This window comes from Phyllobates terribilis, unplaced genomic scaffold (assembly GCF_046119375.1).
Source record: "Phyllobates terribilis strain yellow unplaced genomic scaffold, ASM4611937v1 Scaffold_4__5_contigs__length_816908805, whole genome shotgun sequence".
Classification (NCBI taxonomy): domain Eukaryota; kingdom Metazoa; phylum Chordata; class Amphibia; order Anura; family Dendrobatidae; genus Phyllobates; species Phyllobates terribilis.
Genome location: NW_027362764.1, coordinates 187,781,724 through 187,794,762, shown reverse-complemented (window position 1 = coordinate 187,794,762; position 13,039 = coordinate 187,781,724). Strand labels below are relative to the sequence as shown.

Below are 13,039 nucleotides of genomic sequence, written 5' to 3'. Positions count from 1 at the left end.
CTCCATCTCATACATCCATCTCTACAACAAAGTTCCTCCAGGCAAAAAAGATCAAGGTGCTCAAGGACTGGCCAGCCCAGTCACCAGACATGAACATTATTGAGCATGTTTGGGGTAGGATGAAAGAGGAAGCTTGGAAGACAAAACCAAAGAATCTAGATGAACTCTAGGAGGCATGTAAGACTGCATTCTTTGCTATTCCTGATGACTTCATTAATAAATTGTATGAATCATTGTTGAACCGCATGGATGCAGTCCTTCAAGCTCTTAGAAGTCACACAAAATATTAAATATGACTCTAATAGCACCACAACTTCATTCACCAATGTTATGCAACATATATTTGTATTTTAAGATAATTATTTGTTTGAATATCACATTACTTTCTGTGGCGACAAAACTTTTGTCTTGCCAAAATCTGACCATTCTGTGTTCATGAAATGATCAATATTTCAGCATTAATGCCAATTTATTTTCTTAGCCCAAACTAAATTTGGGAGGGTTTCAGCTTTCAAAAGAGTAATTTATAAAACCAATGGATAAATTTAACGTCAGGTTATAAGCTTTCATTTACATAACATGGATAAGCGACATAACTTCTGTCAGGGAGTGTATACATGATGGATCCATGACAAATGTGCACGGATATGACTAACTCAAGGCTTTATGTCTTATAAGTCAGAGGTATTTTAATGCTTGTCCCTACTAATTAGCACTATGCATGCTTCACTCATTTGGGATATTCTTACTTCTATTTCAGTTTACCTTGCACTCTGATTATATTTGATATATATTCTGTGATGGTGGTACCTTAGTCAGTTTCCGCAGGTACTCGTTGGACGTAAGGTGCCTTGTTATACTTCATTTTTTATGTAATGTTATCACTGCATTTTTATCCTTTTATGTATGTTTTATATTTTGATTAAATAAAAATTATTATTTTTAATGTGCGGTCATACCTGCAGGTTCTGTACTCATATGTGGTTTATGACCACCACTTTGTCACTTTACTGGTGTGCTGCCAATTTTGTAGGTTATATAGTAATTTGAAAATACGGTGGTCTGAACACCAGGGTGTGTGTCCCCTGGCTTCTCCCCACCCATGCTCCACTAGATTCACAGGCCTTTGTTTATGTGTATACAGTACAGACCAAAAGTTTGGACACACCTTCTCATTTAAAGATTTTACTGTATTTTCATGACGATGAAAATTGTACATTCACACTGAAGACATCAAAACTATGAATTAACACATGTGGAATTATATACTTAACAAAAAAGTGTGAAACAGCTGAAAATATGTCTTATATTCTAGGTTCTTCAAAGTAGCCACCTTTTGCTTTGATGACTGCTTTGCACACTCTTGGCACTCTCTTGATGAGCTTCAAGAGGTAGTCACTGGAAATGGTTTTCACTTCACAGATGTCCCCTGTCAGGTTTAATAAGTGGGATTTCTTGCCTTGTAAATGGGGTTGGGACCATCAGTTGTGTTGTGCAGAAGTCAGGTGGAGACACAGCTGATAGTCCTACTGAATAGACTGTAAGAATTTGTATTATGGCAAGAAAAAAGCAGCTAAGTAAAGAAAAACGAGTGACCATCATTACTTTAAGAAATGAAGGTCAGTCAGTGCGAAAAATTGGGAAAACTTTGAAAGTGTCCCCAAGTGCAGTTGCAATAACCATCAAGCGCTACAAAGAAACTGGCTCACATGAGGACCGCCCCAGGAAAGGAAGACCAAGAGTCACCTCTGCTTCTGAGGATAAGTTTATCTGAGTCACCAGCCTCAGAAATCTCAGGTTAACAGCAGCTCAGATTAGAGACCAGGTCAATGCCATACAGAGTTCTAGCAGCAGACACATCTCTACAACAACTGTTAAGAGGAGACTTTGTACAGCAGGCCTTCATGGTAAAATAGCTGCTAGGAAACCACTGCTAAGGACAGGCAACAAGCAGAAGAGACTTGTTTGGGCTAAAGAACACAAGGAATGGACATTAGACCAGTGGAAAGGTGAACGGATGGACTCTACATGCCTGGTTCCCACCGTGAAGCATGGAGGAGGAGGTGTGATGGTGTGGGGGTGCTTTGTTGGTGACACTGTTGGGGATTTATTCAAAATTGAAGGCATACTGAACCAGCATGGCTACCACAGCATCTTGCAGCGGCATGCTATTCCATCCGGTTTGCGTTTAGTTGGACCATCATTTATTTTTCAACAGGACAATGACCCCAAACACACCTCCAGGCTGTGTAAGGGCTATTTGACCAAGAAGGAGAGTGATGGGGTGCTACGCCAGATAACCTGGCCTCCGCAGTCACCAGGCCTGTACCCAATCGAGATGATTTGGGGTGAGCTGGACCGCAGAGTGAAGGCAAAAGGGCCAACAAGTGCTAAGCATCTCTGGGAACTCCTTCAAGATTGTTGGAAGACTATTTCCGGTGACTACCTCTTGAAGCTCATCAAGAGAATGCCAAGAGTGTGCAAAGCAGTCATCAAAGCAAAAGGTGGCTACTTGAAAGAACCTAGAATATAAGACATATTTTCAGTTGTTCCACACTTTTTTGTTAAGTATATAATTCCACATGTGTTAATTCATAGTTTTGATGCCTTCAGTGTGAATGTACAATTTTCATAGTCATGAAAATACAGAAAAATCTTTAAATGAGAAGGTGTGTCCAAACTTTTGGTCTGTACTGTATATGCAGAGGGTATGTTCATACTGAGTTTTTTTTTCAGGACTCATTTGAGTAGATCTTGTCTTAAATCCTCCTCCAAAACTCATTTAGGGTATGTGCACACTGTCATTAAGACTCCGGTGCACCCACTGAGGTTTTCATTCATGTTTCTAAAGTGGCTTTGCCGTTGTTTTTGCAGCGCCTCTGCTGCCGACGGCTTTATATTTTTTTCAATACGATTTGAACTATAACTAGCGAGCGGCTTTCTAGCAGAAGCTGCCGAAATGAAGAACATGCTACTTTTCACAGTCTTGGATTCCGACCCCTGGAAGCACTTAAAAGTAGTAACAAAAGACTGAACATGTGAGCAGCGATGTCATTTGTACAATGCCGTCCGTGCATGATGTTCATTTATTGCAATGCTTTTTCACATTACAAAGATTGAACAGCAATGTTAAAACGACTTGCTGTGCATATGTTCAATCTTCTGTCACTTCTTTTAACCGCTTTAGGCTTTCTAAACTGAAGTGGTTAAAAAAGCAGCATGTCTATTCTTTTGGCAACTTTCAGGTTTTATTTTTAAATTACAAAGAGCTACAAAGAAGACAGAAGAAGCGATAACGAAGACGCCTCACCGCAGGCGTTTTCCTGAACTATCCCACTTTGGAAAACTCGGCGAGTACATTGGTGTCTAAAAGATGGCGTGTGGACATACTTTTGAGTAGGTTTTTTTTTTCCTTCTTGAAAAAAAGGTTCTGAAAAGTGCATGGTGGGAAAAAAAAGTGCATCTCACTTCTTCTTTGAGGTGGATCCTGAAGGAAACCTCTCTAAACTAGGTACTGTCTTCAAAAGTATGCAAAGAACGCTTCCAAAACAGCTTTGGGAAAAGAAAAGCTTTTAAAAAAAACTCCACAAATAAGGAGAGTTTGCTGAAACAGTTTCTCCTTGAAAAAAAACAAAATTATCATCAACAAAATCCACTATGAACATACCCCGGAGTCCTGTCAATGTAGAAGATCCACGCATGAGACGTAGAGACTGGTGGGGCAACACGTGTCGGGTGACAACAGCTCTTAGTAAGGTCCATGCCCAAAAAAGATCTGAACTAAAGCCAGGATTTTGCAATTAAAAAATTGCCAAACCACAGGTAAGTCGCATGTGTATTGCATTGATGTTTATGGTAAGTGAGTCGTGTGCAGCAACAGAAAATCCAACACATTTGGAAACACAAGTGTCACAGGACGCAGCGCAGAACCATAGGAAATATTAGATGCAATGTCGCAATGCAACACTACGATTTCTGGGTTGCGTGACACGTGGCCGTGTAGCCCCAGCCTTATAGCAGATAAATAATGGCAATATCAGAGTCAGGCTCAGGCGACCTGTGTGGATCTGCTACCTCTGAATTCTGCTCCAGAAAGACCAAAGTGGTGAAAAAAGCAACATAAATAGTACATCTGATTCTGCGTTACTCCCAAGATCGGTTTAGCGGATCTTTGTGAATGAACATACACCGTTCTCGTTATTTTTCCACTTTTATTAGCACAGTAACAAATGCAGACTTCTTCAGCCTACGACATATAACCAATCCACAGAGTAATTCTTATGCACTTTTACATTTAAACAGCTTAAGGTATTTCACTACAGATTCCGTTCAAGTCTCTCTCGGCTGAGTTTACCGATATACAAAAAGGAAGAAAATGATATAAAGTGTAAAGTGTTTCCTGGCGGTGGAGACGTGGTTATGTTACACACTCGCTGCAGCTCATCTCTCATACACAAATTACTCATTCAATCCCTCAGCAGAACGTAACGCAGACATTTACCGGATAAGCAGGGGAACTGTACAAAATTAAATTGCTTCGATCGCTTACATGAACGCAGAACAAAAACAGGGGGGAAACAACTTTCCATTGTTGGTAATCCTCACAAGGTAACATCTTGTACTTGTGTTGTGACGCGCTACAGTCGATTACTGCAGAAACATACCTTAAGTTACAATAACAACATTTTCTGGAAATAAAAGACTGAATAAAATCTGTTATAGAAATAACCTATTCTTTGCAGACTCCCACCCTCCATTGCCCATTGAACAAGCAGCTCTCGCCATCACGGCCATAACGGGGCGTCTATGTAGCGTATCTCTTGGTCCACTGTCTGGCCATTCGGTCATGCTCGGCTCTGTTGGTCATGTACTGAGTGGCGATACTTCCAACGAGAGGATCAGCTGCAAAAGAGGAGTGTACATACATTACAGATGCAGGATGCCCCACCTAAAATTACTACAAAATGTGACTGCATGTGTGTCGGACTGTGGTGCCAAAAGCCCCCCAATAACCAACTCCAGGGCCCCACTATTCAGCTACATGCAAATGTGACATTATCCTCAATCACAAATTTATATCACAGTGATCTGGGTAGATTGTTACATGAATAAGATGCTGACTTTGTCTGTACATAATGATTCAAGTATATAGTGCCAAGTATATAAGAGGGTGGCGGCCCACCGGAGGATTCTCCTGATCTCCTGTGGGCCAGTCCAAGCCTGGGCTAGATGATCTAGAAATTAACCCTTTAAAGACTGCGCGATGTGTGTGGTTTCTTATGGCATTTGATTTAAACTTCCGAGATTCTCCTAGTCATTAAAGAGTGAAAAATGGAAACCGCATGGATAGTAAATTGGGTCAAAATTGGGCTTCTCTGCAAAACAGGCATGTGAATGGGGCTTAAGAAATAACTGAGCGGAGTATTGTGCAGCCTCGATGGGATACTGGATACATTAGGAACGTTCTTTCTTCATTAAGCGCCATGTACAACACAGCAGCTCCAGTATAACTGCCTGTATCCATCTTGTTTATCACATGACTGCTAGGACATTTGTCATATGACAGTGGCTGGGTCCCAAAGTGATCATCCAGTGTAATAAATAAAAAAAAAATCAAATATGTAGTAAACCTAGCTGGTCCCATTCTCTTAAATGATCTGTGCCTGTTCACGGTTCTGAAGCTCTGCTTGCATCTTCAAAAGAAGTCGGCCACGGTCCATGGCTCCTCTATGTAAAGCATTCTAAGATTGGCACTGGTCCTACAAGAGGGCAGTGGAAGGGGCATCTGATGCTAACGAAGGCCATGTTGCAACACTTTGAACCAGGGAGCAGAAGCAGAATGAAGGGTCAGCAGCAGAAGATGGACACTACATAGGATTGCTATACACGGACAGTTTACAGTTTGGACTGGAGTGTTCCTTTAAGGAGACATGTAATTACATGAGAGCAGAACAACCAGACGTCCTGCAGTTCAGTTTATAATCCCAAAATATGTGCAATATTAAGCGGGTTCTGATCTTAGACTGAGCGGTACGCCATTGCCCATTATCATATTACCACAGGCCCCTGTAATACTGGAGCAATCAGCGGTAGCAATAAAACTGTATCATGATGAACTTATAGGGGCCGATCCAACAAGACTGGCATTGTTCATGCTAGTCTTGATGAGGTAGCGCTCCGATTCTTGTTGAAACAGGAGTGTCTGACAAGTGGCGTGCACCTTCGTGAGCCACGCCAGAACTCTTACTCCAGTCAGGAACTGGAGTCAGATTTCTGGTATAGAGAATGCCACAAGAGCTGGGGGACACTGGCGTAAAATGCCAAAAGCCGCAAAATTTTCAAAGCTTTTACACCAGAATTCTGGAGTGAAAACTGCTGAATCAGGTCCATAGTGTCTAAACAAAAGCAACGCTGTGAAAAAGTAAGGGCCCTTTTAGATGTCTGATCGCAATGCACGGACTGGCCGCACATTTCCTGACCCCAGCGTGACATAGAAATATATGAAGCGGTCACGCACAGGTCAGTAGATGTGTGACCAGGCCATGCGTTGCGATCTGACATCGGACAGATTAACACGGACATCTGAAAGAGCCCTAAAACATAATCTGGTCTATACGAGAATTCTTTGTGTAGCCCAGATCTCTACTCCGAGGATACTCACCAGGATTGCAGTCTGTGAGCAGAGAGCAGATGGAGAGGAGAACTTTAGAAATGGTTAGTGCTGGGCTCCAGTTGTCTTTCAAGATATCAAGACAGATGACACCTTGGCTGTTAATGTTGCAGTGGTAGATTCTTGTCCGAAATGTCACCTAGAAAAAAAAAAATTAAAATTGAAATAGACTTCGTAGGAATACAAAAATGATTTTAGGAAAAATATACACGTTCCCAAGATAAATTTCAAATCACAACACAGTATAGGTGGGATTACTCAGCCTTCGAGGGGATAAAAGCCGCTTTTGCTTTAATCTAGTGACCTCTTGTGGTAAAGCATAATAATTGCAGGCATTAGCTTTACTTTTTGCCATTTTAGATGTAAGAATTAAATTTCAAAATCCAGCAGACAATTGTTTAAATATGAAAAAAAACACAGTCTAAAATGTAAATTTATTATGTATAAGATTTTTTAAAAAGTTTTTTTTTTTTAATAATTTCATAGTTTAGGGATCTTTGTAGAGTAGGTTCACCTTAGCAATTAAAACTGCAATTTTGTCAGGTTTTTATTTTTAAGGTGTTCACTGTGCAGAAAAATGACATTACCCATATTCTGTGGTTAAGTACAATTACAGTAATGCAAAAAAGTATTAATTTTTTTTGTCACCACATTCTAAGACCCATAAGTTATTTTTAATATTTCCAAAATATATAGAATTGCAAATGTAAAAACAGCAGGGAGAGTTGAATTGGTCAGGAGTAGTTTACCTAACACAATGGCAGAGCATTTTGTTGGTCGGGCATTGTTCATTTTACACATATCACTAATTTAAACTGTACTAATCCTATCTGCCATCTCAGGTGACTATACCAAGACATTTTGGTGTAAACTTGAGAAAATCACAAAAATAAATGGGTTTCACATCCTGCTGTATCTGCTTTTTTTCACTAAAAATGCAGCAAAAACTTATGGCAATGTTTTTTGCACTTACTCATTGCTTTCTATGGGTGAAAAAAATGCTGCAAAAACGCTGAAAGAAGTGACATGCTGCAGTTTTCAAAAACACAGCAGTTTTCCAATTCAGTTAGGAAAAAAAAAAACAATGTGTACTTGAGATATGTGAAATCTCATACCTTTTGCTAGTTCTGTATGCAGCAAAAATGCAACGTGTGAAAATAGCCTTGTACTAATATGCTGTGAAATGTGCTATGGAACCATTGTTAACATCTGAAATATGATTTTGCTGCAGATATGGCCACTGATTTCAGGCATTGTGTAACTGAAAAGTTACACAATTTTCTAATGTATTTCCCGAATTAACTTCTATGTAGTTTTCTCGGTTTGCAGTTATTCAATTAAATTAGTTTTTATTACATGATCAGGAAACCCTAAAAGTTCCAACTGAATAACAGCTAGCAGAGACCTTGATAACCAATAGGAATTAATACAGAAAGTTCAACAGGAAATGTTATAACTTTCATAAAACAAGAATCAGAATGAAAACTAAAAACACCCCTCTAACTGAATACACAGATTGCTCAGCATGAAATAGTTGAAACATTTGCCTTTTCTTGAGCCCCTTTATTTGCAAATATGCAGAATGGATATTACAATTGTATATCTACAGTATAGGACAAAATAGAAAGATCACACTGATGGCATGGGCACCAAACAGAAAAAGTAGTAATGTGAGCGAGACTACTAGAAAGTACGCTCAAAGTATACAGGGAATAAAGGCTTTATTTTTGGGCCATGCAGGAAATCCTGCAGAATATGCAAGTGTTCATTTCCTGCTGACATTCTTTTTTTCGGCAAGTGACCAGCTGAGAAGGAGCTTTAACGGGTTGTCCTCTACTTGACAACCCCATCTTAAAGGAACCTGTCACCCAATTCATGCTGCCCAAACTGCAGGAATGAATACAGCCTGGTTGCACAATTGTAGCTGGAGTATATTTTTCCCTGAAATGCTTTGTCTGCTTCAGAGTAAATATACTTTAAAGATGTGGCTGGGGACGATAGACAGAGGAGAGATTAGCCTGGCACCACTGCAGGTGATTGACAGGTCTCTTGCTATGGGACTGACCTGTCAATCACATCTAGCAGCACCAAGAGAAGTCAACCGGGGGGAGGCGCCGGACTAGTCGAATAGGAGCTGTTCTTTAAATATCAACTCTAGGCTGTGGCTCAAGCAATTTACAACATCCTCATTTACATACCAATTTAAACCCTGATTTCTCAGTAACTGAGCAACACACCGACCATGCAAAGGTATTTCTAGACTTGTCTTTGAAAGAGTAACATGCACATATAAATAGTTGGGGGGGAATCCTGCTGACAGATTGCCTTTAATGACAAGCATCTTTAGAACTTATCAGTGCACCGCTGGCTGTTATGACCTGTGACAAATGTGATGCATGACCAGGCACTAGCTTCTGGCACATTTTAGGGAATCTTAGTGCATTCCTCATGGGCAGGAATAGTCCTGAAAAGTCTTGAGTTTGTGTTCTGCAATCACCTTCTAAAAATTTCACCAAATATTTTCTATGGATTTCAAGTGAAGCACCTGAGATGGTCAGTCGAGAATCTTCCAGGAATTTTTCTGAAACTGAAACCAAGCCTTGGTTGACTTTGAGATAAGCTTGGGATCATTTCTTATTGAAAGGTCCAATGTCACCTAAGCATCAGATTTCTCACAGAAGGCATGCCAATTTCTCCTAGGGCTTTCTGATAGTTGATTGAATCAATCTTGTCTTCTACACACTGCAAGTTTCCAGTGTCAATGGAGGCAAAGCAGCCACCGAGCATCAGTGAGACACCGTCATGCTTCACTGTATGTAGGATGTAGAATATGCTTCCAGACTTCCTGCTCATCCATAGGCCTAACAAGTCCCAGACAGTTTAATCCCTCCACAGAGCAGAAACTCAAAACTCCTGTGGCTTATTTATATGGTTTTGAGCATATTGTAGCCGGCTTTTCATGTGATATTGGGTCAAAAGAATATGTCTTGGAGACCATTAGTGTTCAGAACACACCTTACTGCCATCTGAATACTAAGTGTCTGTTGGCATCAAATCTTGCTGCAAGTCTTTTGTAGTCAGTCAATGCTTTTTGACCACCTGCCTCCTCACAAATCTGATAGGAGCTGGTGATATTTTCCTCTTTCTTCCGCGTCCATGTAGTGTAGCCAATGTTCCTTTATTTTTGAACTTGTGATCTCTGCTACCAACTGAATATCTGGGAAAATTCAATGCCTTTGCTATCTTTTTGTATCCTTTTATTTTTTTTTTGTGCAAGGCAATGATCTCTTCTCCTAACTTTTTAGACCACTCAAGAATATTAGTGAACTGGAGGTCATGGCCCTTGAAGAATAGTCAAAGATTCCTCAGAAGCTGGTATCTGTCAATGTACCACAGGTGCAGCAGGTCACAACAGCCAAAGGTGCTCTACTAAGTACTAAAAATATCCTCTTAATTCAGCTGCAACTTTTTTTTCCCTCATTAAAAGAAAAAAAAAATAGAAATAAATCTGAGTAAACGGGAATATGCAGTGTCAGAGATGGAAGCTAGTTTTTAGCTTGCAGCAAAAATGCAATAAACTTGTAAATGTGCTGTGAAACGCTTCACTAGTCAGTATATTTATACAAGGAGATCGCTTTCTGCGGTGGGAAGGACGGGATTGTTTCATATTACAGTGTATTATGTGGATAATGAACCCGCACTTAGATGCAATTTGCTACTATTCAGGTAATTTAACAAAAGAAAACAGCCCCTCATCTCCTGACATGTAGTACGGGCATCCCAGAATGCACCAATATCACCCAATCACTACTCCAGCACACGAAGAATACGGAGTTAACCCCTTACTTAGACAGATTTGTATATTCATGCCCTAGAAGTGAACTCCTTGTACTACTGATGTGTCCTAGGTGTGATATCCGCCTCTACAGACTGGTAGATCACCGACAGCTCAGCCCCACGTAATATGGCACAGAGGCTTTGCATTATTCCACACCTTTTATTTCCCCCCGTGGATCTCATTAGAAGCTTTATAAGTTAGGAAATGTAACATTTTACATGAAACTTGAAATTTTAGGCGACCTCCTGTACCTGCAATTGCACCTTCCCTCGCCATTCAGTAAAAGTCATCAAATTTAATTAAAAACATATTTATGACTCCCTATGAATAATGGACGCTGCATCAATACCTATGCAGTGTGCGCTCACTATGGGCGGCTACAACTAGCCAAAATGTTATCACTTAAATGCATTCTTCAACTTTGGACTGATGAGACTACATATTTCACATGTGTAGTCGCCCTATGCGGTGCCCTACGTTTGCCTCCCACTGCTCTCTGCTTTCCTTAGGTTTTCATGATGGTCACTATAGTGGTAAGGAACGTGCAATGACAAGTTGGACCCATGTCTCCACAGCATAGGAAACGCAGGGAGGTCTGGTATAGACTTTCCACTGCTGATCTCATCTTGGTAGAACGGTGAAGAATATGCCGATCCAAGCGGAGGGGGCAGCACTGGGTAGGGTTACTATATATGAGGAGCGTATAGTCACTTATTAGTCTCAGGGTGGAAGTTTACTTGAACTCATTGACTGTGTTAAAAAATGGATTGGCCGATTAGGGATTACGGAAGCAATTCAATAGCTTTTGACAATGATTTTACCATTAAGGCTACGTTCACACAAAGATTTATTGTGTAAGAAAATCTGATGTGGATTTGCAAGAAAATCTGTGCCATAAAGCCCCAGCTGACCCTTGTATTTCTGACCCGGATTTGCAGTTGGAAGCGCTGTGGATCCGTGTGTAGATCTTTCTGATGATTTGAATCTTTGGATTGGGTAAAAAACTGGCATTGCCTGATTTTCTGACGGAGTCTGTTCCACCCGGCCTCCTGCAGTGAGGTCTCGTCCCATGTGAGCACTGCAGGCAGTGATTAGCTGGGGTGGTCACATGAGATACCACAACCAAGCTTTTACCTGACTTGTTGAACACAATTGGGAAAAAAAATACACTAAATAAGTTTGCATTTTTTTTTTCCAAATGAAGAAGGTTTGATGCTACTGTCATATTCTGCAGTTTTTCCACCCAATAAATCATGCAGCATATCTGCCCAGTGTGAACATAACCTAAGGCTGTGTGTACACGTTGCAGATTTTGCCTTGCAGATTTGCTAGCAAAACCTGATGTCAGCAAAGTGAATGGAGTAAGCTGAAGTGTCATGCAAACGTTGAGTATTTTTGACTTGCAGATTTGGTGCAGAAAATAATCATCAGCACGTCAATTCTCTCTGTTTTCTCCAATTGAATGCACTGAAAAAACGCAGGCAAAAAAACACAGTAAAAATGTCGTTGAGGCTGTGTTTTCCTGCCAAGAGATGCAGAAATTTCTGCGCACAAAATACTGAACGTGTGCACATACCCTAATAGTGTGCACCACTGCCGGAGGCCACCTCACAAGGGAATGCTTTGATCAGTATTTTGCATCAATATTTACAATCCAAAAACCAGGAGTGGAACAGAAAGAGAAACGCATGATGGAAAGGTTTGAGCCTCTTCTAATGTTTTCGACATCTCTAATGTCTATGGACAAACAGACAAACCAACAACCTGATTTCCCCTACTCACACTTAGGATGCCAGTGTAGGACTAGAGGTTTCGCAGACACTATACTGTATATCTGGCCATAAGTCACCTACCTTTGGAGGTTTAAAAGGGTATTCAGGAGTAAATGTGATGTCAAGGAAAAATACACCCCCTTCATAGACCGAGCCGGGAGGACCCAGGATAGTAGATCTCCATTCATAGATATTGTCTCCTTTTGGACCAGCACTGATGGGGAAAAAAGAATAATATATGTAAATATTAGGATCGATATAATCTGGTAGATTAATTTTCATTAATTAAAGCTTCTAGGTACAATCTACATGATTGTGAATCAGCTGGTATTTGTGTCTGGTCCATTGTCATCTAGAAGTTTATACACAATCTGCAGGCAGCAGAGATCTTCTCTCACCATGCCCTTTGTTCCATTCCTACAATGTAATGCACTGCCCTTGTTAGGTCACTAAGAGGAAAAATAATTAGAAAGCATACTGTATTACTATGTTGTATTATATAATCCGCGCATCCTCTATGAATGAACATGCTGAAATCATGTAGTTGAATGTAAGCCATCAGTTATGCACAAGATAGGTGACAACTTACTGATCAGTGGGGTTCTGACCATTGGGACATGTACCGATTGTCAGAATAGGGCACTTTTAACTCTATTAGGGCACAGTGAGATGGCGGTATAACACTGACGACGATCGCATCACAATGCTCAGACTGGCCGTCGACACTCCTGGCCCAAGCATGACGGCATGTATTTCTAA

The 13,039-nt window shown here is 40.5% G+C and overlaps 1 protein-coding gene across 1 annotated transcript in view; it reads right to left on the bottom strand.

The window, feature by feature from the left end:
* Positions 1-4,197: 4,197 nt before the first annotated feature.
* LOC141265199 (ubiquitin-conjugating enzyme E2 E1) overlaps positions 4,198-13,039 on the bottom strand; it is a 46,543-nt gene continuing 37,701 nt past the window's right edge. The window contains exons 3-5 of the mRNA XM_073677972.1: positions 12,362-12,494; positions 6,662-6,809; positions 4,198-4,902 (exon numbers count right to left, since the gene is read on the bottom strand). Coding sequence (XP_073534073.1) covers positions 4,805-4,902; positions 6,662-6,809; positions 12,362-12,494 — 379 coding nt within the window. The 3' untranslated portion in view covers positions 4,198-4,804. The remainder of the gene's footprint in view (positions 4,903-6,661; positions 6,810-12,361; positions 12,495-13,039) is intronic.